The sequence below is a fragment of the Dermacentor silvarum genome, chromosome 1 (genome assembly GCF_013339745.2).
Source record: "Dermacentor silvarum isolate Dsil-2018 chromosome 1, BIME_Dsil_1.4, whole genome shotgun sequence".
NCBI classification, from domain to species: Eukaryota; Metazoa; Arthropoda; class Arachnida; order Ixodida; family Ixodidae; genus Dermacentor; species Dermacentor silvarum.
Window position 1 is genome coordinate 90,567,174 of NC_051154.1, and position 24,347 is coordinate 90,591,520.

The window sequence follows — 24,347 nt, forward strand, 5'->3', positions numbered from 1 at the left end:
AATCATTTTTTTTTAAATGTAAATAGAGTTCTCTGAGTTAAAATGCTGTGTAGCAGATTTTCCGATTACAATTCTCGTTTCCTTAAATTTTGTAATGCGAAGGCAAGGCATGGTCTGTTAGAAAATATGTTGCTTGAAAATGTTTTTTTTTTTCTACTGCAAGACAGCCTAAATATGCCAGATTTATTACTGTTTAGGTGCGAAGTGCCGTATCAATGGCGGCCTTATAAAAACAAACCACTGTTCATTAAGGTACTCTACTGGCCACATGCGGATAATACATTGCCAATTTCTAAATTATTTGTACTTGGTGTGATAATGGAAGATTAGGACTTGTACATAAATGCGCAAATAATGTTTATTGAATCAGCCATACTCTGGTTACTGAATGAAGCTTCAAATGAGTGAGTTCACATTTTTTAAACACAGGCCATCATGCATCAGCCAGTAATGCATAAATAAATGTTAAACATCATGCTTAATATTTTCCAACAAGAAATGATTCTACCAAACAGTATAAAAGTATTAAACAGCATATATTAGTTGATTAAAATTAGAATAAAGTGTATACATTTGAGCTGCAAAATTCTAATTTATGCAGGAAATCACCTTTAGCTTTCATAAAAGCGAGAATACTGTTCACGGTTAACCACAAGGAACAGGGACTCCATTGTCTGAGCATCTTGACCATAAGTGCAGGAGATGGCTGTGCTGGAATCTTGCTTCCTGCATTAGCAAAATAACAGAATCATGAGAGTTGACTCTAGATTTCATTACGATTCTATACACTGCGGGGAATTTGATAAGGCAACAAGCTTCTGAAAACAACACCCCTAATTATTGTGACCGAACACAAGGCACAGCTCAATTGGGCAAAAGTTCCAGTTTTCAAATTTAGAAACCGCGATCACTAAGTCATCGTGAATACAAAATGGCATAGAAGCAAAAATGAATATACAGTAGCCTTTTCACTATGGAAAATAAGAGCATAAAATGTAGACTCTACCAAGGACATCTCTTAGCAATGGGCATTTCTCCAGGAGCATGGATGTGACCGCAATATAAAACTCACAATATAAAATCTGCAATGTAGTTGTGCATTACACTTCAGAAGCACTGCAGCAGGAGACTTCATGGGAGAAGACAATAAGACTGCTGTGCTCAAGGCATGAGAAAATAATTGTTTTTCACGCAACATTTATACACTCCAAGACGAAGAGCACTATTGTACAGAGAGAGTGCACAACAGACGAAAATGACGAAACCCCCAACTGCATTCTCACCTGCCCTGCATTACAGTAGCAAAGCAGTACTTGCATCTAGCTCAACAATGTCCAACTCTCCACTGCAGTCTATAAGGCCTTTTCTGTATACGTAGTTATTTTTATTTATTGTATATTTCTTTACTGACTGAGTAAGAATCAGTGTTTCAGCACATTTCCCTGGAAAATATAGATATCCTGCCAACTATTTTTTGCCCTTGTTAGCTAGGCAATAGGCTGACAAGTACTATTCCCTTATTTATACTTACAATCCTTCCTGATGCTCCGAATTTCTACTTTGTGCTCTGAACAGTGACGTATGTCCTTCTCAGTTTATGTTGGCTTCCTAGAATTTATGTGGTCCTTCATATTGTAGCTGCTCAACTAGAGCCTAAAATTACCTGCTGTCTCCTAAAAGCACCATCTTTATTGGACAACATATCCTACGTTTCCCCCTCACTGTGGGGGAGTTTATGTAAGTGCTGACCTATTTACTAGACCGCAGTGCCACAACTATTTTTCATCCTGTGTTGTCACTACATGCATGAGTCACAATGGCTGCAAATTGGCTCCCTGCCCCACCCTCTCCGATTCCAGGTCACTCTCTCTCCTAAATGTACACTTTGCCACCTGGAGAATATCCAAAAGCATTGCATCCTCATGAAAAGTGCTCCTGTTAATCTCCTTTTTCTCTTCTCCTGTAACGACTGTGTTAAATCAAACATGCTTGCGAATTTCATGAGCAGCTCAGTAAACGAAATAGGCACATGGTTTGCTGAAAAGAGGTTTTCAACTACCATAAGAAGCCACGGTTTCTTGCAATTTCTTCAATTCCCTTGCAGTCTTGATAGCAATCTAGCACATTTTGATTTTGATACTGTTTTCAAAACAATAACAGCCGAAATTTTGAGGTTGTGATAATTATGTGATAATTAAAGTTAGAGGAGTTTGACGCAATGAGCAAATAAGAATCGCATTGCAGAGGGTAAACAAATACTCTTTTCCCACAAATAAATTGGTAGGAGGAGGGTAACTTGAAATGAGCACTGAATGCACAATACAGAATATGATGCTGAAATGCCCCAATCTCTGAATATCCTTGCACAAAAGAAAAACTTCATTATGAAAGGCAATGATGAAATTGCAAGTATATACTTCATAGTCGTCATATCTGCAATGTGCACTGTGCCATCGGCAATATCTAAAAACTGCATACACACAACTGCACAAAATATGAACCTAAGGCTATCAAGGGAGCCTCACAGTATTAAATGGAAACTTGTTTCAGAATATTCGACTACACGCCTATATCTACTTACAATGTTGTCTTGTCTGAAGGCAAACATAAGTGGCTTGCCCCTGATGGGTTTCTGATGGAGAGCACAAAGGCTGCGAATTGTGAGGCTGTCATCTGGATGACCTGCAAGAAATGACATTTTTAGTTCCACATAAACAAATGCTACCAGAACGAGAGACAAGATCACTGGCAATAAAGGTGATTTTGGTTGGCAAGAGAAAAATCAAAGTATGGACTCGGTACAGCTTACTTAGAAAAAAAAAGCCTCATACCACAGATGTTGCAGTGAAAGTTCATTGCATTGAAATTTCCACACACATATACGTTTGCCTGCTCATACACTGTTGCCAGTGCTGTGCCAGCGGTATTTCTATTGTTTAATATTTCTTTTAGTGCTCACTAAGTTTATTACCAGCTATGAAAGCGGCTAAGTTGAATGTAATGAGTAATCTTAGGGCCACATTGCAAATATATACTCGATCACACTAGTGACTTGGGCTACTATGTTGGCTATAAATAGGGTGAATGAAGCAAATTTGATTAATTATTGTTTCCTTGCCTTTTCTGGCCAAACAGCACCAGAGAGTTGTACAATTCAGTGGCAAATCCGTGATAAATGCAAGAGGAATGCGTTAGAATGTCGCAACTCCTTGCAGGTCTCAAATCCATTATTTAAACCATGTTCACCACATTTGCAAAGTGTTGTTCAACAAGTCACTTTACACAAGTCCTGCCCTTTCGAGGAGCGAAGTCTTACACACACACATGCACACCTGCACCACATGACTCGCTTTCAACAATTTACACACAAACATATGCTTTTTTTTTACACTTTGACACTTCTACTCAGAAAGCATTAAAAAATTTATTGGACTCACTGCAACCTTCTCAATTAAACCTACAGCTCAATCAAACACATTCTCGAGTCCGAGGGCATGCCTTATAAATTCCATTTTTACGAATTATAATTGGGCTATAGAGGACAATATTCGAAGGGCATGAGAACCACCCCAGAGAGACCTAAATCTGAGCACTTCATATCATCAGTAAAAGCTGCTTAAACCAATTGCTATATGCGGAATATCGCAAATAACCATCTATTCACAATTTAAGCAGTTGTCTCCTTGAATTCGGGAGTGTTACGTGTCAAAACGACAATTTGATTAAGGGGCACGGGATAGCGGGTGACTCTGGATTGATCCTGACCCCTAGGGGTTTTTCAACGTGCCCCCAATGCACGAGACACGGGCGTTTTTTGCATTTGTAGGCAAAAGATTTTTTGTGCGGGCGAAAAGGGCGGCAGCATTTCGCCCGCCGCCGCCTCATAAGCAGTTGCCTACTTCAAGGAAATGTGGGCTAACCCAAGGTAGACGTTTCACGATCGAAATTAGTGTAATCGTGAAACACACTTTCCGGATTTCTGATTCATGTATTTATGCTGTTGATGAACTGTTTATTTCACAATAACAATCAAGGAAGTGGATTCATCCGGGTAGAGGAGGGGAAAAGGAGGAAACTTACACCTTCCACTGGTCCTCCGGCGCCTCCATATATTCCAGAGTGGCTCTACACCAAACTCGGTTTTCAGGGCGGGGACAGCCGCTGCACCAATTTTGAAGAGGTTTATTGCGTGTAAAACTACCGACTTTATTCAATACACACACACACACAAGCACGCGCGCCCCCGCAAAAAATTCACAAAACACGTATGCGCGCGCGCGCGCGCACATACATAGCACTCACAAAACACGCACGCACGAACGCACGCGCAAGAACATAGAGACCCGCATACAAGCACGCGCACTCGCAAAGCGCTCACAAAACACGTGCGCGCGCGCGCGCACGCACACACGCAAAGTACTCACAAAACACGCACGAACGCACGCACGCGCAAGCACATAGAGACCCACATACAAGCACGCGCGCACAAGCAAAACGCCCGCAAAGCAGCAACGCGCGCGCGCGCGCTCTCCAACATGCAAAGCAATCACACAACAGGCACGCGCGCACATACAAAGCGCTCACAAAACACGCACGAACGCACGCACGCGCAAGCACATAGAGACCCGCATACAAGCACGCGCGCGCGCGCACGCACACATACAAAACACTCAAAAACATGCACGAACGCACGTACGCAGCGCTCAGAAAAAACGCACGGACGCACGCACGCACACGTAAAGCGCTTACAAAACACGTACGCGCGCGCTCACACACACCACACACACACACACAAACGGAGAGAGAAAGATAGCCCAAAACACGCTGAAGAAGGCGTCCGGCAAGCAGCAGCATCAGCAGTACGCGGGCGCGCGAGGGAGAGCCAATATTGCGCCGGTACTCTCGAAAGGCGAAGCCAGTCGTCACTTCTTTTTCTACTCGACACAAAACGAACGACCGTGTTATAAGCCGCGCTGAACTCGCAAGAACACCACATTTCCGATAGTTCAAGCGCTCAGAAACAAAGCGGGATTATGCAGGCGCACCACGCCCGACGTGGCCACAGAAACGTTAGTCACACGGGGGCAATCGAGGTAGCCATCTTGCTAGTCACACGGGGGCAATCGAGGTAGCCATCTTGCCGTAGTACTGCGTGCAACTGCTTTTGCGCTTACATTAGTGAAATATGCTATCGGATCACAATGACATCCTTCTACAGCCAACAATAACACGTAATCAAATAAAGAAACACCAAATGAACGGACACTTGCCTGAAACTTTCCATACTGACAGTAGTATACCGACCGCCGACACCGGGCACGTTGCAACTGCTCGTATCTGCTTCCGTGGATCCATCTTCCAGCGCGTGCCAAGGCTTTGAGTTGAGGTGGGGCACGATTAATACACAACGCACGGACCACGTCTCTGGTTAGACCGCACATAAAACCAATCACACGTTTAAAATTATTTCCCAGAGCGCGAGACGCGGACAAAGACAACGCATTTTTTGAAGCAAGAGTCAATGAGGTGACGTAGCAGCTTCCGCCTTCCCACCCTGCCGCGCGCCGGGTTGTCTAGGCAACGGTAAAGCGTCGTAGCGTCAGTTCCGGTCGCTCTTCAGTCGGGAGGGCGCAGCCGCGTAAAATCGCGCTGCGCCGAACTCAGTCGAACTATAAAAATTATCTGCCGTTGCCCCTTTATTCTCACAGCTTTGCTTGTTGGCGTGGCCGCGTGCTTGCTGCCACTTCGTTGTGGTCTCTAGCTGTACCGGTGAGCTGGGAGTGGCGAATACGTTTCGTGTCGAGCGTTAAGGTGTTTTTTTTTTCTTTTTTTTACGATGTCTGGGCTGCATAACTTTGAGTGCATCGCAGAAATCTTGACCGTGAGTGAGCCGATCAGCGCGCTTCTACAGGTACGATCAAAATACCAGCTGCGTCCGATCAAGGAGACCATGCCAGGTCACAGCATAAAGTTTCAGCGAGATCGTGGCTCGATAAGAGCGCTACATCATTGGTCGTGCCACGTGTGAGGCGCAAGCATTCACATCACTCGTGGCGTCTGCCAAAGGAGTGACAGTTGTGCTCTTCCGCAGTACGTGTTTCGGTTTTCCATATTTCCATAGTCCGGAATTCATTACACTGAAGCAATTAGCGGCATCAGTTCTTGGCATTCAAAGAACCATTTATGAACTATATCGATGATGGACTTCAATTAAGTAAGCAGGATCGTCTGACTTGGTTGGTTGACAAGTGAATTAGCCTAATTTTTATGCCTGCGTGTCTAATTACTACCTTGAATCGCTTAAAAAGACATCTCACCGGGGTTCGCAACTTTTTGTTGGGCTGTTAAGGGCACTGCTAAATTCCTGCAAAATTTTGCGAGTTGCTTGCGCGTTTTCATTCAATTACTGCAGTTTGTATTAAAAGTGTCTAATTGCACTGTAGTATCACAGTGAGAACTAAATCTAATGATATTTCATGAAATTGCAAGTGAATGTGTCTACTTTTCAAGGTAATACGTTTTGGAGTGCCCTGTCATGCCAGTAACATCAGTATCTTAGAAAAAAATGACATACATAGACACATGGCTCATTGCGCGGACGTATGCGCGTTCTTATGGCCAGATTTATGCATGCATCCTTGTGTTCAACACCCTTCAGACGTCGATTTAACACCCTTCTTCGAGCAACTTCACACCTTATGTGCCGTATACACCCATATGGTAGGGTGTTTTTAACAAAATGGGTGCTAAAAGGGTGTGCACGAGGGTGTAAATGCGGAAAACACCCATTTTAACACCCTTAAGGGTGTGAAAATGTTTAATGTGTGTATTGTGTTGTGGGTGTACGTTCCCCGGCAGTGGAGAAACCTTAATGTAAGATCTCGTGTGATTTGGCAGCTGCGTGTTGCGTTCCATCGCAAAAATGGGATGGATGTTAACGCCTTCAAGGATTTTTCGCCCCGCGATGGTGGACGAAAGTCTAGAAGGCTGCGCCATTTGCTGCGTTTCAATGACTTCCTCTAGGGTGTTGTGAATGCCTAGGCTCATGAGGCTCTCGGTGTTAGTACCCATCGGGAGGCCAAGGACCCTCTTTATACTCTTGCGAATGAGCGTGTTTAGTTTGGTTCTCTTGTGAACTTGCCATTGGTGCATAGCGGCAACGTAGTTTACATGACTCATTAGGGAACGCGTGGTAAATCCTGAGAAGGTTGTCTTATTTGAGCCCTCCTCTATTGTTGGATACCCTGGAGATTAATCTAATTACTCCCTCCACGTGCGAAGTGAGTCTGTTGATTGTGCGACCGTTGTGCCCGTTGGCCTCGATTATCATGCCTAAAACTCGGATAGAGTCAACCCTTGGGATCGTTTGCCCAGTTGCCGTGTGTATTCAGATATTCATCTCGTCTAAGGGCTTCCAATTTTTCGGTTTGGAACCCCTTTTAGTTGGGCGATACAGGAGGAGTTCAGATTTGGACCACGAGAGTTTGAGTCCCATTTTCTGTATGTGACTAACAATGCAGTCGACTGACTCCTGTAGAGATCGTTCGACTTGTCCGTCCGAACCGTCAGTGCACCAGACGGTGATGTCAGCGTAAATGGCGCTTCCGATACGGCCTAGATGTTCTAGCTCGGCAATATTGAAAAGAAGCGGTGAAACAACCGACCCCTGTGGCGTTCCAACGGAACCAAGCTCGTAAAGCTCTGATTTGAGATCACCGAGTTTGATGGTAGCCTTGCTATCTTTAAGGAAGGAGCTAACAAAACTGTGAAACTTCTCTCCGAGGTTGAGGCGTGAGATGGAGTCCAGAATGTGATGGTGGGCTACGTTGTCAAAGGCCTTGAACGGCCCTGATGTCTCGAGTATCCCGTTCTAATCATCATCATCAGCCTATATTTATGTCCACTGCAGGACGAAGGCCTCTCCCTGCGATCTCCAATTGCCCCTGTCTTGCGCTAGCGTATTCCAACTTGCGCCTGCGAATTTCCTAACCTCATCATCCCACCTGACTTTCTGCCGTCCTCGACTGCGCTTCCCTTCTCTTGGTATCCATTCTGTAGGAAAGTAGAAACGTAGAAACAAGAACAGTAGAAAGATACCTATCAAGAAAGGGGTCAGGCAAGGAGACACAATCTCTGCAATGCTATTCACTGCATGCTTAGAAGAAGTATTCAAGCTCTTAGACTGGGAAGGATTAGGAGTGAGGATCGACGGCGAATATCTTAGCAACCCGTTCTAATACGGTGTGCCTAATGAGCAGCATGACGTCCTGCGTAGATAGGTGTGGTCTAAAGCCGAACATGTTATTGGGGAACAACCCCTCGTCCTCGATGTGTTTCGAGATTCTGTCATTGATCACATGCCCAACAACCTTCCCTAGACAGGATGTGAGGGATATGGGCCGTAAGTTTTCTATCCCTGGGCTGCGGTCTGGTTTCGGGATGAGAATTACTGAGGCTATCTTCCATTTGTCAGGGAAGACCCCAGACTCCCAGATGCGGTTAACCTCCTCAGTGTGAATCTTTATCGAATTATCAACGAGATTGCGAAGCATTTTTTTCGTTATTCCGTCGAGTCCTGGAGTTGACCTTCCGTTCAGGTTGAACAACGCATTTCGTACTTCTGCTTCTTGAAAGGGTTTGTCAAGCTCGGCTGCAGGGATTCCCTCATAGCTTGGATAGTCTCTGGCAGGAGTAGCGGGCTCTCCGGCCAAAGGCAAATACCTCCTGGCCAAGGAGTCCGCAATCTCCATCGCGGAACGTTTATTTCTTTCTGCGTGGAGAATCTTATCCACCGCACGACTCTGATTGGACTTGGACTTGTCCCCATGAAGTAAATGCCTGAGGAGGTTCCATTTCCTTCCAATTCTCATCTGTTCGTCCACTATGTTACAAACTTCGTCCCAATGCTGTTTCTCTAGCGTTTGGCAGTATTCGGAAATCTCTCGGTTCAATTCCGCGATGGGTTTGCGAAGCCTCCGATTAAGTTTTTGGGTTTTCCACCTGGAAAGTAGAGCTTCTTTGACCTCTATGAGATGAGCTAACTTGCTATCCATTTTGTCTACCACAAGGTTCGTTTATATGGACCTGGTGGCCGTTTCGACGTCGCAGATGGCCCGAGATAGCCACCCGTCAAAGTCGGACAGGCCTTCGTCGCCAACTCTCTCCGATCTGATTTTACGAAAGAGATCTCAATCCGTGAAAGTGAACGTTCTGGGGAGTTTCCCTTGTAACTGGATAGTCGTGCTGAGTATGCAATGATCACTGCCCAAATCAATGCCGAGATTAACCCACGAAACTTCCCCCTCGGAGCCCACAAAAGTGAGATCCGGAGTGTAATCACGCGAGCATGAATTGCCTGTTCGGCTAGGAAAACCGGGATCCGTAATCAACGTAAGATTGAGATCTGAAGCCGTTTGCCAGAGGTCGGCCCCCTTGGGCTCGGTACGAGGATAACCCCACGCGTGATGTGGTGCAATAAAGTCCCCGGCCACCACGATGGGTGCCCTCTCTTTCCGTGCCATGGAGACCGCTTTAGAAAGAACTATACATGGAATCGGTGACACCTACCCTTCGGCGAACTATAGATGTGGAGTAGAAAGAAACTGTTTCTAAGGCCACCACTTGGAATAATTTCGACAAAGGAGTGTTCTATTGCGCTGCGCCCCATGGGTAGATCGTGTTCTATGAATGTGTATTTTTTGGCTGCTCCTGCCTTCCACACTCTTGACAACGTGAGATGTGTACCCTGGAAGGGTGACTCTATCCGTGAGTGTCTCTTGCAATAGAATGACCTGTGGCTTATGGACCTATGATCAGAGAAACTGCTGAAGGACCGCCATTTTCTGAAGGAAGCCCCAGCAGTTCCCCTGCCAGATCGAGAAAGTTTCAACGTTACGTTTCGAAGCCATCGCCGGAAATGGGAACTACCTTAAACTGCGATTTATTACCAGGCGTCGCCATGGAGGAGGCTGCCTTGCTCTTAACTAGCCTCCTAATCTGTGGTTTTGCATTGTCCGTCGGGATCTTTACCACGTCCTTCTTCAATTTGGCCATCCTAGCGTTAAGGGATGCTACCGCTTCAGTTAATTGCTTGAGTACGTCTTTGACTTCGGCTAGACTGTCTTTAAACGGAGTGCAAAAATCAGCTTCCTCGCTCCTTGCCTGCTTGTCAAGTGCCCTCTTTTTAGTGGCTCTAGTGTCTGACTGGGCATCCATAGGAAACTCCGCGTTAGTAACCTCGTCAGCAACGACTGCTGGGCGTGGAAGTGGAGAAGGCGCGGTCGGAGGGAGGGAACATGTCTTTCTCTCTTTCCTCAGTTCCGCAATTTCTGCCCTGAGTTGTTCCACCATGCTGCGCAGACTAGCATTTTCTTTTTGGACTTGCGCGACTAGCGCGTCCCTGATTTCCTCTGGGTTTGTGCCCCCCTTTACCTGTGGCTGCTGCTGTTGTGTCTTGACTTTGGAAGCCACGTCCCTCGGCTTTCGTTTCGCTCGGCGATGCGAACGACGGGGGTCCTGGAGTGGGATCTTCCTCCGGATCTCGAGCGCCCCTTGAGCGGGAGCGACTCTTCTGGCGCTGCAGCGACGCTTCGCTGGTCCTCGCCAGCGGTGGGAAGTCTTCAATTTCGTCATATTTTGGTGACGTGCCGATTGTGGCGGCAGATCTCGCCAATAAAAGGTGATAGAATAAAAAATAAAGAGAAAAATTCACACAATAACGCGATGCTACGCGCTACAACTTTCAAAGTCGGTCGCACAATACACAAGCCCTTAAGAACTTAAGCAGAGCCCTTAAGGCCTTCAGTGCCGAAACCCGTCTGGACCAGTGTCCTAGAACTTTTTCCACTGTGAAGGGGCGATCATCCAGTTTTTTGAGCGCAGTCGCAAGCACTTTTCTTGCCCCATTGAAATAGGGACAGTCACAGAGGAGGTGCTTGAACTCCTTCGTCAAGGCCTTTCTTTCTGTACAGGCGACACCTAGCTTCTTCGTCTATTCGTACTCCTAGTTGATTAATTCCATGCGGCCCTTGGGTTCTCTTGATTCTGTGTGAAGTTCAAGACTGTCAATGCGAGAATTCCTATCTGCGAGTGCCTTCGCTATCCCCAAGACAGTTTCACCACAAGAGTAGGATACTAAGCAGTTGTAATGCGAAAAAAATACTAGCGCATATCAAGATGTTGCAGCAGCAACAGCTGTAAAAAAATATTTGAATATTCCTAAGCTACCGTTCTGTTTTACCATCCAGAGGAACAAAATGGCGGCAAAAGGTTGTGCCGATGAGCTGCCACTGCTTCCAGGTGGTCGACCCAAATTGGTAACTGGTTATATCAGCTTTGCCAAGATAACGTTAGTAAGCCAGCTAGCTTCCGGTGGCACTGTGCTCTTGTGGCCACGATTGATGTGCTGATGCACTCCGTTCGCACGAGCAGTACGTTTGATGATCTTGAAGACTGCAGAACAAAGTCACGGTGAATAGTATGGCGGTCAGCTGCCTCTGCTGCCAAGTGGTCGACCTGGCTTGGTCACTGTGATTACACCATCTCCGCCAAGATGACGTGAATAGTCCAGCTGTGATTGCGGCGGCACTATGCTCTTGTTGCCACGTTTGAGGTGCTGATGCACACCGTTTGCTCGAGCAGTGCTTTCGACCATTTGAGGGCTGCAGAACGAAATGACGGTGAATAGGTATGTCCGCCAGCTGTCTCTGCTGTCAAAAGTGGTACTTCGCATAATTAAACCAAGTCAGCCCTCGTAAGTCAGTCCTTACTGTGCAAGTCAGCCATCGAATTCTCTTGCTCAAAGAGAAATTATTATGCCTAAACAGTTATCTTTCTTTTATCAAATTATCATACCTAAACAGTGCGAGTGCCCGCACATGTCTAGAATTGACGGGTTGACGCTGCCTTTCCTTTAGCATGCGCAGATAAGTTTTGGGTTTCCCCTTTTTTCAACCACTGTGCGATCTTTCACTTGATAGTTGTTGTCTGTGTTGTCATTTTCATTCTTTCTTCCGCCGGTGTTTGCACGCCTGCTTTTCAGTAACATGTATAAATTTTGATTGTTAATAAACGAAGGTGGTACTTGGTGGACAATATAATTTCGCGTGCCGCTTTTTTACCAAAGCTGGGGCCCTATGACGTAAAGCTATTCCAATTTGTGCTCATTCCAATTTCCTGACGTCAAATTTACGTAACCGCCGACGTAAGCATCGGGCAGGGACCCGCAGCGTTGTTTGAATCACCAAATCATAGCTCTCCTCGTTTACAGGAGGCATTTTAATGCGAAAGAATTTATTTATTTATTTATTTATTTATTTATTTATTTATTTATTTATTTATTTATTTATTTATTTATTTATTTATTTATTTATTTATACATACTGCAGCCCAATTGGGCTATCGCAGGAGTGGGAGTGTACATTAGATAAAACATCAAAACATTCGTCTGGACAACTCAACTTCAACACCTTGAAAATCAGCATTGTTACAAAATGAAACATACAACAAGTAACATAAACACAGCATGAATCAACCTAATTGATATAAAAATTCCTCTAAAGGTAACGACCTAGTCTCACCTGGCACTAAGTTCCATTTTTCAATCGTACACGGAAAGAAACTGTACTTAAATAAGTTAGTGCGCGGTTGAAATGGTGCAAGGTTGAGTTTGTGGCTATTCCTTGTAGGTTTCAATTTAGCAGGAGACAGATAGTTCTTCGTTGATGAGTAGCGTGGGGTGTTAACGAAAATATGCAACAATTTAAGAGATTCACAATCGCGCCGCTCGAACAGAGGTTGTAGACCTAGTGCAACAAGGTGAGGTGAGGGTGAGAAGTTCCAGTCATAACGGCGGTATATGAAACGGATTGCTTTCTTTTGAACTGATTCGAGAGTGTTAATGTCAGATACCTTATAAGGGTTCCAGATGGGGCCGCCATATTCGAGAATGGGTCGGATGAGCGATTTATATGTTAGCAGCTTTGTTTCACGTGGAGCTTTTCGCAATGTGCGATTTAAATAGCCTATTTTTTTTGATGCTTTACTGCATATGTATTCAATGTGCCTTGACCACGACATGTTAGGTGTGAAGATGAGGCCAAGGTACTTATATTCGGACACCCGTGCAAGGCAAGAGCCATTAAATGAATAATTAAACAAAGAAGTAGAGGCGCGCTTACTGAAAGATAAAGTGACTGTTTTTAAAAAGTTTATATTCATTTGCCATTTGTCGCACCACCTACAAAATTGGGCAAATGAATCGTTAAGTGATATGTGATCAGCATTCGTATTAATTACGTTATAAAGCACGCAGTCGTCAGCATAAAGGCGTATTTTTTGCGGATGCGCAGTTTGGCAAATCATTTATATACAATAAGAACAAAAGTGGCCCCAGGACAGAGCCCTGGGGAACGCCGGATGACACTTTTACTATAGACGAGCTTGAGGAATTAAACGAGACATACTGGGAACGGTTATGTAAAAAGCTAGCGATCCAGTCAACTAAGGATGAATTATTAAGTATAGCGCGAAGTTTATGGAGAAGTTTTGAATGTGTAACAGAGTCGAATGCCTTGAAAAAATCTATGAAAATGGCATCAATTTGATTTCCACTGTCCAGAGCGTAAGAAATGTCTTGCAAAAATTCTACGAGCTGAGTTATAGTACTAAGTCAGCGACGAAAACCATGCTGGGCATCACTCAAAATTTTATTATTTTCAAGAAACTCCATAATATGCCTAAAGATTATATGTTCAAGAAGTTTACATGATTGAGACGTTAATGAGATCGGACGATAGTTTAATGGTGACTGTTTGTTGCCGGATTTATGCATTGGAAGAATTTTTGCCAATTTCGAAGCCAAAGGAACTGTCGAGGTAGATAAAGACTTTTGAAAAATTACAGTCAAATACCGGCTAGTCCAAGCACAGTATCTAACAAGAAAAGCGTTGTTAATGCCATCAGGGCCACAAGATTTTTTATCTTCTAAGTGCAGAATTAGATTCAAAACACCTTCGAGAGACACGGTAATATCGACAATTGAATGGTGCGAGTCATGAATGAATGCAGGTATGTCGAAGTTATCAGTTGTGAATACTGATTGAAAATATTCGTTGAATGCGGTGGCGATAATTAAAGAGTCACTGGAAGGTACATTATTTATAACAATTTGTGGAGGCTGACCTGGGTAGAATTGAAGCCCAAAAATTCCGAGGGTTACTCTTCTTTAAATGATGCAATGTAACGCCGAAGTAGAAGTCTTTTGATGAATTAATTTTGAGGCGAAGTTCCTCCTTGGCGACATTAAACTCGGCAATTTTAAGGGGGTCACCTTTTCGTTTTAAGCGCCTTAACCTAGCAACACGACGCGATAAGTGAAGTATGTCACGTGAAATCCAGGGCAGATGAGGATTATTCTTTTTTGTCTTCAAAGGGACGAAGCGCTGGATGCAGCTTGTCACAATCGTTTGAAAAGAGACCGCCAAGGAGTTCACATCATTAAATTCGCTGAGCCGTTCGAAATCATCAAAAGAATCGCATAAGAGATCAATAATAGACGCGTCGTCGGCACGTGAAAAATCAGGAAAAGTAGAATAAACAAAACTATTGTTACCAACTGGAACAGAAATGGATACATGAAGTGCAGGTATGCCCCATGAAGTGCAATATCCGGCGAGCGTCCGGCATTAACATCCGATAGTACCAAACCCCACGTGACCAAATGATTGCGACACGTTCCCGACGCTGGAATAGCCACGGGCGCCGTGGCCCACGCCCACAAAATTGACTGTCCAATCCAAAAATTGAGTTGACCCACGTCAAAAACCAAGCTGGCGTACTCCAAAAATTGAATTGGCCGACACCCCCAAATTGAATTCGAGCACACCCCCAAGTGAAAAGTATCGCGCAGAAGAGTCAGAATCCTTTCGCATTCAATGAACATAAATACACTTAAGTGCCTCTGTAACTTATTAGTTTGATTTCAAAGCGAATAGCATTGCCTACGTTGAGGGGTTTTTCTTATTTAATTGGCTGAGCAGAAGCGACAAGCCCGCGGGAATGGAGAGGGTTTCGGTGGAGCTGAGCTAGCACAGTCAAAGTAGATAACCGGTTGAGGAGGGTGGTTCTGGCGTCTGGAATTGGTCAGCTTGCCCTTACTTAGCTTGTGGTGGTTGGCCGAAAATCACGGCGGCGGGCAATGGAAGGTTAAAAATGTCACTAAAACGGATCCTCTGCGAAGAAGAATTAGCGGAACGACGTCGTATACGTGAGGAAAGGGCTCCACAACGTTGTACTACCACGTAAAAATTTTCAGTACGCGCAAATCAATTCCTTCTCCCCGGCAGCTCTGAGTAGCCACTGCCCGATCGATAAGTAGGCAGAAGTCTTCTATTCCTGTCGGAACGGGGAAGTCTCCCGCTATTCCGAAAAACGCTTGGCTTTTTTCAGCCTATTAATGCATTTTAATTTGGTGCACGTCACTTTACGCGGTGAGTTTTCGCGGTTTTTGGAAATCGCGTGAAAGGCGAAGTGGGCGCAGCCCGAAACTTTTGACCGATAGCGAGGGTTATGGCGAAAAAAGTCTGAAGTCAAAAATAATAATTTTTGTTGGGCCTAATCATGCATAATCAATGTGCATACGCCGTATCAGATGGGGAGTTTTTGCGGTTTTGTGACGTCGCGTGAAAGAAAGGCGAAGTGGTCGCAGCCCGAAAGTTTTTGACTGATAGCGGAGGGTTAATGACGAAAACAGTCTGGAGCCAGAAATAATTAGTTTTTGTTCGGCCTAACCACGCCTAATCCTGCAAACGGTGTGCACACGTCATATGAGATGGGGAGTTTTCGCTGTTTTCGTGACATCGCGCGACAGACAGGCGAAGCGGAGGTAGCCCGAAAAATGTTTGACCAATCATGGTCCAACATGATTGGTAAAATAAAAAGTGTTTTTATTCCATGAATGGAATAAAAACAGTCTGCAATAGCTTTACATTATAGCGCCCCATATCACTCACGAGCCTCACATCGTAGGTATGTCATTAGTTTTCACTTTATATTAAAGAACTTAATCTTTGCTAAACATCGACACTGCGATTCTAACTCATGCGAATTCGGCAGCGAATATTTTGATGCCGAACTTACTAACCGCTAAGCTATCGCGAAATTCCAGCTCTTAAAAGTTTATTCATGTTTTGTAGCCTGAGTGACGCAGTGACAGAATGTGATGAGGTCTGTGCATTTATTTCAGAGGCAGAACCACGCGATGCACTCACGCAGCATAACGGTGCGCCACGCAGCACTCGTTCGCTGCACGGCTATCAATACAGCAGCCATTCTCAGTATAGCTCTGAGAGGAACACCCACAACGAACCAGACATTACGTTCCTAGCGAGCCGATGACACCTAAGTGGTCAGGCACACTGATGCCAGTGGAGTTCCGGCCGTGCCTCACTTGAAGGCAACTGAGTGTGACTGTGGGCCTGTGGGTAACCTGGGCTACCTGCCACCCTTAATTTTGCATTGTGCAGTATACCGGGTGTTCAAAATTAAGCATTACGGAATTTTTAAAAATCACCTGTGGCAGGTAGCATAATTCTTATCGTTGAGCTGGGTTATTCGAAGAGGCGGACATTGGTAGCACGAGAAATCGAAACACATATTCAACGAATTAACAAAAATTGACTAATGAACTTAGTTTATTTATTTATTTATTTATTTATTTGTCAGATACTGCCGGCTGCCTTTTGGAAGCCATGGCAGGAGTGGGTACATTGATTTCATAAAGAATAAATATGCATTATAATCATTCAAGTCAACAAAATTGATAGCAACAATAGTATTGCATGAAAATACTGAGAAAGCATTACTTTACGACACATATTGCAATTTACGAATTGTAGCTGGTGAGTTTGCAAGACGCATCCCGTTGAAATCAATTTCCATGATTACACCAGTTTCGAGATTTTATTCCCCCGAAGTGTGGGACAAAATACATGGACGTTCCAGTTACTTTTGTGCTTCAATGTATAAAACAGCATTTTGGTGAAAAAGTAAGTGGAACAGCAATGCATTTCTACGGCGATTTTGATGGCGCATATCTCCAAACTGGTGTCATTCGGGAAATTCGTTCCAAGTGGATACGCCTGACAAGCTCACCAGCTACAATTCGTAAATTTCAATGTGTCGTGAAGTAATTAACTAAGAAATTATTTAGCGAATGTTTGATAATTAGTTTAATATGTGTTCCGATTTCTCGTGCTACTAATGTCCGCCTGATTGAATAACCCAGCTCAATGATAAGAATTATGCTACCTGCCCCAGGCGATTTCCAAAAATTCCGCAAAACTTAAAAATGAACACCCTGTATATCATGAAGCGTTACGAGAACTGGCCCGATCAGCACATCGCATCACTCACTTAAACTATCAAACACAAAAAATATACAACACTTAGATAGGCTTAAACTTGTCGAACTAACCCTCCTATCGACAGTACATCGCGCTCACGTCTATGTGTAATAAGTACTGTAAACCGTTTTCTTACCAGCATTTTTCACAGAAATATTCACTTCCGTTTTTGAACAAAACAATAACCATGTTGTGGTTTCCCGAAACCCATGAAATTAATATTGGGCATGTTCTGCTGTGGCTTATGAGTACGCTCCTCTTATGTACCTTGCCGGATTACAGGGCTTTTTACGGCGGTAGTATGTGGTGGTGTATTGTAGCAACAGGCTGGTTTTAGACTAGTAATTTAGGTCGTCGATTGCTCCACCTGAGCATCCCTTGAATTATCACTGGGATATGTACCAAACATCTAGAGAAAAAAAAAAAAAGAGTCTTAACCATACAGGAAGCCGTGAAGCTTCCTTTCAAGGGGGGCTATAACCGACCACTCTGGAAGCGCAAGCCGTTGTATGCACACATGTGAAAGATATTCCTTCGGTAGGTACTCAAGAAAAGCGTCCCTTTCATTGATGTAGCTTGGGCACGACCACAGAAAGTGGTGGATGTGTTCTGTCTCGTTGCACGTATAACATAGCGGGGAATCACTACGCTGTGTCTTCAATAGCTACGCATGCTGTTGTATAGACCGATCACACCCTTAGCCGATGTAGTAGTGATGCTTCTTCTCGACGAACCCACTTGGTTAAAAGGGCGCATGTGGCGGAACCCAAAGCGACCAGAACTGAGTAAGGATGTCCGATTTTGAAACTTGATTACTCTTTGTTAAGATGACTTTAGGTGGACGTCAGAGGGCTGCGTGTTCAAAAGCATCAGCTTCATCAATGCCAGCAATGCCAATGTGGGAGGAACTCCCCCTGTTTTTTTTTAAAGTTTTTCAGGAACGCTAGTGATTTTTGCAAGAATATGCGGGACGGGATATCGCGGACTTCAGTCTTCGATTCCATAAGTATACAGTACTACATCCTTGAAAGGAAAAGTCGTTTGTTTGCGCAAAGCATCAGTTACCGCCGTGCCATCTACAATTATCGATGAGACCAGACACGTACGTTTCAGACTTCCAGACTAAGCAGAACTCAGCATGGATATATACAGAACGCCACTGTGCAGCCTGCTGCGTCCGCTTTGACGGACGCTTCTGTCCTTCTTGGAGATGATTCGGGTAAGTTCTAGTCAAGTACTCTAGAATGAGTGACTTTTACTTCTTCAGACGGAATAGAACATTTTGAATGTAGTAGTAGTACACCTCAACGGCAGGTCATATATTACAATGTTTAGGGCGGGTCTTTCTCTTTCCTTTGTGTCGAGCTACGAAATCTTATCTTTTTTCGTCATTAGCTGCGGCACTGAAACTGACACAGAAGCATGAAAAGACTAGGAGATTTTACTGCCCCTTTTATTTATCATTATCATCATCATTAGCCTATTTTTTATGTCCGCTGCAGGACGAAGGCCTCTCCCAGCGAACTCTAGTTACCCCTGAATTGCGCTTGCGGATTCCATGTTGCGCCTGCAAATTTCCTAATTTCACCCCCCCCCCCCCCCCCCCCCCCCCCTCATTCTGCCGTCGGTCGACTGCGCTTCTCTTCCCTTGGCACACACCCTGTAACTCTAATGTCCCACCGGTTATCTGCCCTACGCATAACATACCCTACCAACTCCATTTTTTTCTCTTAATGTCACCTCGAATATCGGCCATCCCCGTTTGCTCTCTGATCGATACTGCTCTCTTCCTGTCTCTTAAGGTCACGCGGAACATTTTTCGTTCCATCGCTCTTTGTGCGGTCCTTAACTTCTTCTCGAGCTTCTTTGTTAACCTCCAAGTTTCTGCTCCATACGTTAGCACAGATAGAAGGCAATGATTGTACACTTTTATTTTCAACTGCAGTGGTTAGCTCCCAGTAAGGATTTGATAATGCCTACTGTATGCACTCCCACCCATTTTTATTTATTTTTCATGATCCTTCACGATGCGTAATTGACCTAGATAAGCGTACTTCTGTACTGACTCTAGAAGCTGACTGGCGTTCATGAATTATTGTTCTCTTGCCAGGCTGTTCAACATTACCTTTCTCTTCTGCATATTAGTCTTCAACCACGCTCATACACTTTCTCGATTAAGGTGGTCAATCATTTGCTGCTTTTCATCCCGAGTGTTGCTGAACAACTCAATGTTGCTGAGATATTCGCCGTTGATCTTCACTCCTAAGCCTTCTCAGACTAATAGCTTGAATACTTCTGCTAAGTATGCAGTGAATATCATTTTAGAGATTGTATCTCCTTGCCTGACCCCTTTCTCGATAGGTAAGTTTTTATATTTTTCTTGTAGAGAACCAAGGTAGCCGTGGAATGTTTTGTAATATTTCCAAAGATATTCACGTATGTCTCCTGTACTCCTTGATTACGCAATGCCTCTATGACTGCTAGTATCTCTACTGAATCAGAGGTCTTTTCACAATCAATGAAAGCCCTATAGAGATTTTTATCGTACTCAGCAGATTTCTTGATTACCTGATTGATGACAAGGATGTGATCCATTGTCGAATATCTCTTCAAGAAGCCAGCCTGTTCCCTTGGTTGATTGAAGTCGAGTGCTGCCCTGATTCTATTGGAAATGATCTTGATGAATATTTTATACAATACCGAAACCAAGCTAATGGGCCTACAGTTCTTCAATTGTTTGTCTCCCTTCTTATGGATTAGTATATTGTTCGCATTCGTCAAGCTCTCAGGTGCACTTGAAGTCTTTAAGCATTGGGCAGCGAGCCTTTGAAGCATATCTCCTCCATCTTTCATTAAATGGATTGTTATTTCATATTCTCCTGCCGCTTTTCCCCGGGACATGTTTTGTAAGGCCATTCTAATTTCATTGCTAGTTAAAGGAGGAGCCTCTGTATATTGTCTATCGCTACTTCCAATGAAGGTCGCGTGGCTGCTCTGGGTACTGTACAGGTAAGTATAGAATTATTCTGGTGATTTTACTATATCATCGGAATTGATGATGACATTAGCGTGCTAATATTTCACAGCATGCATCCTTCCCTGTCCTACGTGTCTCACTGATTTATTACTGCAGCCATTTTTTTACTGCTTCCTGAATCTTTCCGACGTTATAATTTCGAATATCGCTTACTTTTTTCTTGTTTATCAGCTTTCACACTTCAGCGAATTCTATCTGATCTCCTGAGTTAAAGGCTTTCATGCTTTGTCGTTTCTTTACTAGCTCCTTTGTTATTTGGGAGAGCTTACGTACTGCTTGCCCTTAGTGCCTTGCCTCCCACTTCAATTACTGCTTCTGAATTCAACTTAGTTATGGTTTCATTCATAACCTCTATGTTATCTTCATCTTCCTGTTCTAAAGCTGCATATTTGTTTGCGAGCACCAGCTCGAATTCGCCTGCCTTTACCCTTACTACATCTAGGTTGGCCTGTTTCTTCTTGACCAATTTTGCTCTTCTCTCTTCAAATTGAGAGCATTCCTAGACCTCACTAGCTTATGATCGCTGCCCTTCACCCTATACCTAACATGTCTACATACTGCATTATGCTGGGATCGACCGAGGGTAGGAAATCTATTTTATTTCTTGTTTCTTCATTAGGGCTTTTCGAGGTCGACTACCTGTTACAGCGCTTCAAGTTATTCATTATTCCGAGTCTGTTCCTTTCCCCAACTTCTACCAACATCTCTCCTCTACTATTCTATTCTATAGAATGCCGTAGTTGCCAATTAGTTGCTCTCAGCCTGCTTTTTCCCCGCTTTTGCACTGAAGTCGCCCATGACTACAGTATACTGAGTTTGCACTTTTCTCATTGCTAATTCAACATGCAACAAAGCTGTTCTATTTCTTCATCGTCATGACTGGAAATTAAAGCATAGGCTTGTACTGCATTTAATCTACATGTGGTATTTAGCTTTGTTATGACGTCTGCTATCCTCTCAGTGCTGTAGAATTCATCAATGTTGCCCGCTATGTCCTTATGAATGAGACGTCCTACCCCGTATTCTCTCTTATCTGGAACACTTCTGTAGCAGAGGAGGTGGCCTTTAGTCTAATCTCACTAAAGCCAATAATATCCCAGACCATGCCTGATAATTCCTCAAAGAGCCCTGAATCATAAGCTAGCCCCACTAGAGAGGGTTCGCATGTTAAACGTTGCCAGGTTTAGTTTCCAGTGGCGGCCTGTCCGGTGCCAGAGATTCTTAGCACCCTCTGCCGCGTCGCAGGTCTGACCACCGCCTTGGTCAAGTGTTGCGCTGCCGCTTGCCACTGAGGGCCACGGGTTAATTGCAAGAGTAATGAGGGAGGTAGTGGCCGAACACTGCACCAATTCCTGTTCTAGTGCGAGAGTGTCTTTGTTGAAGTTAATGGTGTAGTGGTATTATTATTTGACGCTAAAAAAAGGAAAACGAAATATAAATAACACAGTGGGCAAGTACGCCTAACGTTCAAGCGTTCGGTGCGGCTGTTCGTTGGCTGCACTTCCTGACGCCACCAAAAACTTCGCAATCCCCCTTTCAGCTGCCACTATTTTGTTCTTTTAAGACAAGTGCAGGAACGCAATTCTTCGCAATCATTTCTTACGCGGAATACGAGTGCAGTGAGCCATGTCAGAGAAAATAATAAATAAATAATTGAATAAATAAATAAATCTTTATTTACATTTTTTTGTTACAACATACAGTGAAAAAAAAAGTGATAGGATGAAAACCTGCTCTGTCGGAGCTGGACAGAGCCCCTGACACCTGTACACCAGCATTCACACAAAATTTAGCACATTTGCTTTTAGAATTTTAATGTGTAGGGTAAGCCTTCGCCTCTATACCGTCTATACCAAATAAGCAACAAAACGAAGCAGCAGCGCCTATTGCGGCCCCTATGGTCTGCCTGCAAGGTCTGCCATTGTACTTAGAATTTGAAAGGTGATGTTAGATCGTAAAGCGCGGCGCGCCCGCAATGAATGCGTGATAAGCAGCCGAGGGGCAGTGTGGTTTCATTCCACTTGCGACCCTTGACGACGTATTCGAAGCTGCCAGGCTGAGCACAACGTGGCTCGGTGACTCGTATATACGGCTGCCCAGCAGTGGAATTCGTGCGAAAGGCTATAGGATTCGGAGTTCTCAGGGCACTCGTCGCTACCCTACGTTTCAGCCGAAGATTGTCGTGAACGCTCCGTCGCTTGCTGAAAGACAGCGGCGGATCATTCGTGCAGTGAAGCAAACGACATCGTGACCAAGCAGTGCTCCACTCATAGACGGCAATGCTGTTGCCCGATATAAATATTAGCCGCTAAAAGACACACACACACAGGAAGAAAGAATATACACACCGATACGGCACTGCCAAATGATTTACTTAGGTTGACGACTGACGAATATATATACATAGAAACCAATGTCCAGAACTATAAATTACCACTGAATGACCAAAGTTACAGGCACTCGGAAGGACAGGGAAGTTGGAAGGACAGGAAGAAGGGAAGTTGCTGCATGGGACCGCCAGACTCCTTATGACAGCGGAGCTGTTTAAGCTGGCCGTAATGTGTACCGCCTGCCACTGCGTTGCCTAGCAACCACTTCGCGGAGCGTCGCGCGATATGCTCGGGACAAAGCAGCAACCACATCGCGGAGCGTCGCAAGCTATTCTCGGGAGAGAGAAAGAGAAAATCAGAGCGAGAGAGTGTGCGCGTCGCGCGCAATGCTCGAGAAAGCGAAAGAGAAAATGAGAGCGAGAGAGAGAGAGAAACAAATTGTAGCAGCACCATTGAGGCAACACGCAGAGGTGGTGCCGACGCCATCCGCCCTTCTCCGTTTTCCCGCATTAGCGCCGAACGCTCGCGGTGTCCGTGACGGCTAGGGTGCCTCGATGCCAGCGCCGCCGTTCAGGGTGGAGACAACCCCGCTGGCGCCGCCATATTGAATCACACGAGCTCAGACTCAGCTACGCTTGCGTTCATAAAAAGTGTTACTCGCGGCGCACTTCAAAGTGCTTTGCCTTGATGAGGATTTTTTGATCGGTATCGCATCGGCACATCTTTATAACCAATAGCCGTTACCTCGTCGAAGGTCGAAGACGTAAATGTATGGCGCCGGGAACATGCCCCAAGTTGCCTAATTCAATCACATTTAATATGCCGTGTGTATGTTTAAAATACGCACTATTTTTTTTTTTTGCGCTTCGATGCTTGGTATATAAGGTTTGTGACCCCCTGTGTGTGGAAGTTTTTCTTTTTCGCTGTTGTATTTTGGTTTACACGTCACGCCTCCTTTACCGTAGCCAGCCACTCGCGCACGGCGGTTACTTTCCCTTGCGTTGCGCGTGCTCTTCGCGTTCGTTGCAATTATTTGACGATATCTACGCGCAATTTTGCTTTTTTTGCCCACAAAACTGTGTGCTGACAGGATTAAGCTGGTGTAAAAATAACTGCGATGTGAAAATAAGGTTTAGTTAGTGCTGTAGAGAAAAATGTAACGTAACTTGTCTGTGTCAATCTTGCGTAGTACACATAAGAAACCAAACGATGCACAAAATACATTTACTTAGTAATGTCTAGTACAGTCAATCATGAAAGAGTCAATCATGAAACATGAAAAATTATATGTACTGTGCGTGAAGGTTATGTTGAAAGACGAGATTAAAAAAAAATTCGTAAGGTAGGCGCGACACACACAATTCGGGATAGGGAGAGTTTTTTTTTAATTTATTCATTACATGGGGGCGGGGGGGGGGGCGGGTTTCAAGTGCGTACATCAACCTTATTACACACAATATAAATTGAAACCGCGGGAAATATCAATCAAGATATCCAGCCAGAATACATCAGCCACCATCGAATACGTCGCATCAGCCAAACAGATCGATGGCGAGTACAGAACATTCTATAAATAAC

General features: G+C 44.5%; 1 protein-coding gene across 1 annotated transcript; it reads right to left on the reverse strand.

Annotated features, from left to right (window-relative positions):
* Positions 1 to 569: 569 nt before the first annotated feature.
* Positions 570 to 6,212, reverse strand: LOC125942699 (uncharacterized). The gene is made up of 4 exons (XM_049660974.1): positions 5,271 to 6,212; positions 4,081 to 4,161; positions 2,582 to 2,682; positions 570 to 726 (listed from the first exon to the last, which is right to left on the reverse strand). The coding sequence occupies exons 1-4, from the start codon at positions 5,353 to 5,355 to the stop codon at positions 646 to 648; spliced, it is 348 nt and encodes a 115-aa protein (XP_049516931.1). The 5' UTR covers positions 5,356 to 6,212; the 3' UTR covers positions 570 to 645.
* Between the last annotated feature and the right edge of the window lie 18,135 nt (positions 6,213 to 24,347).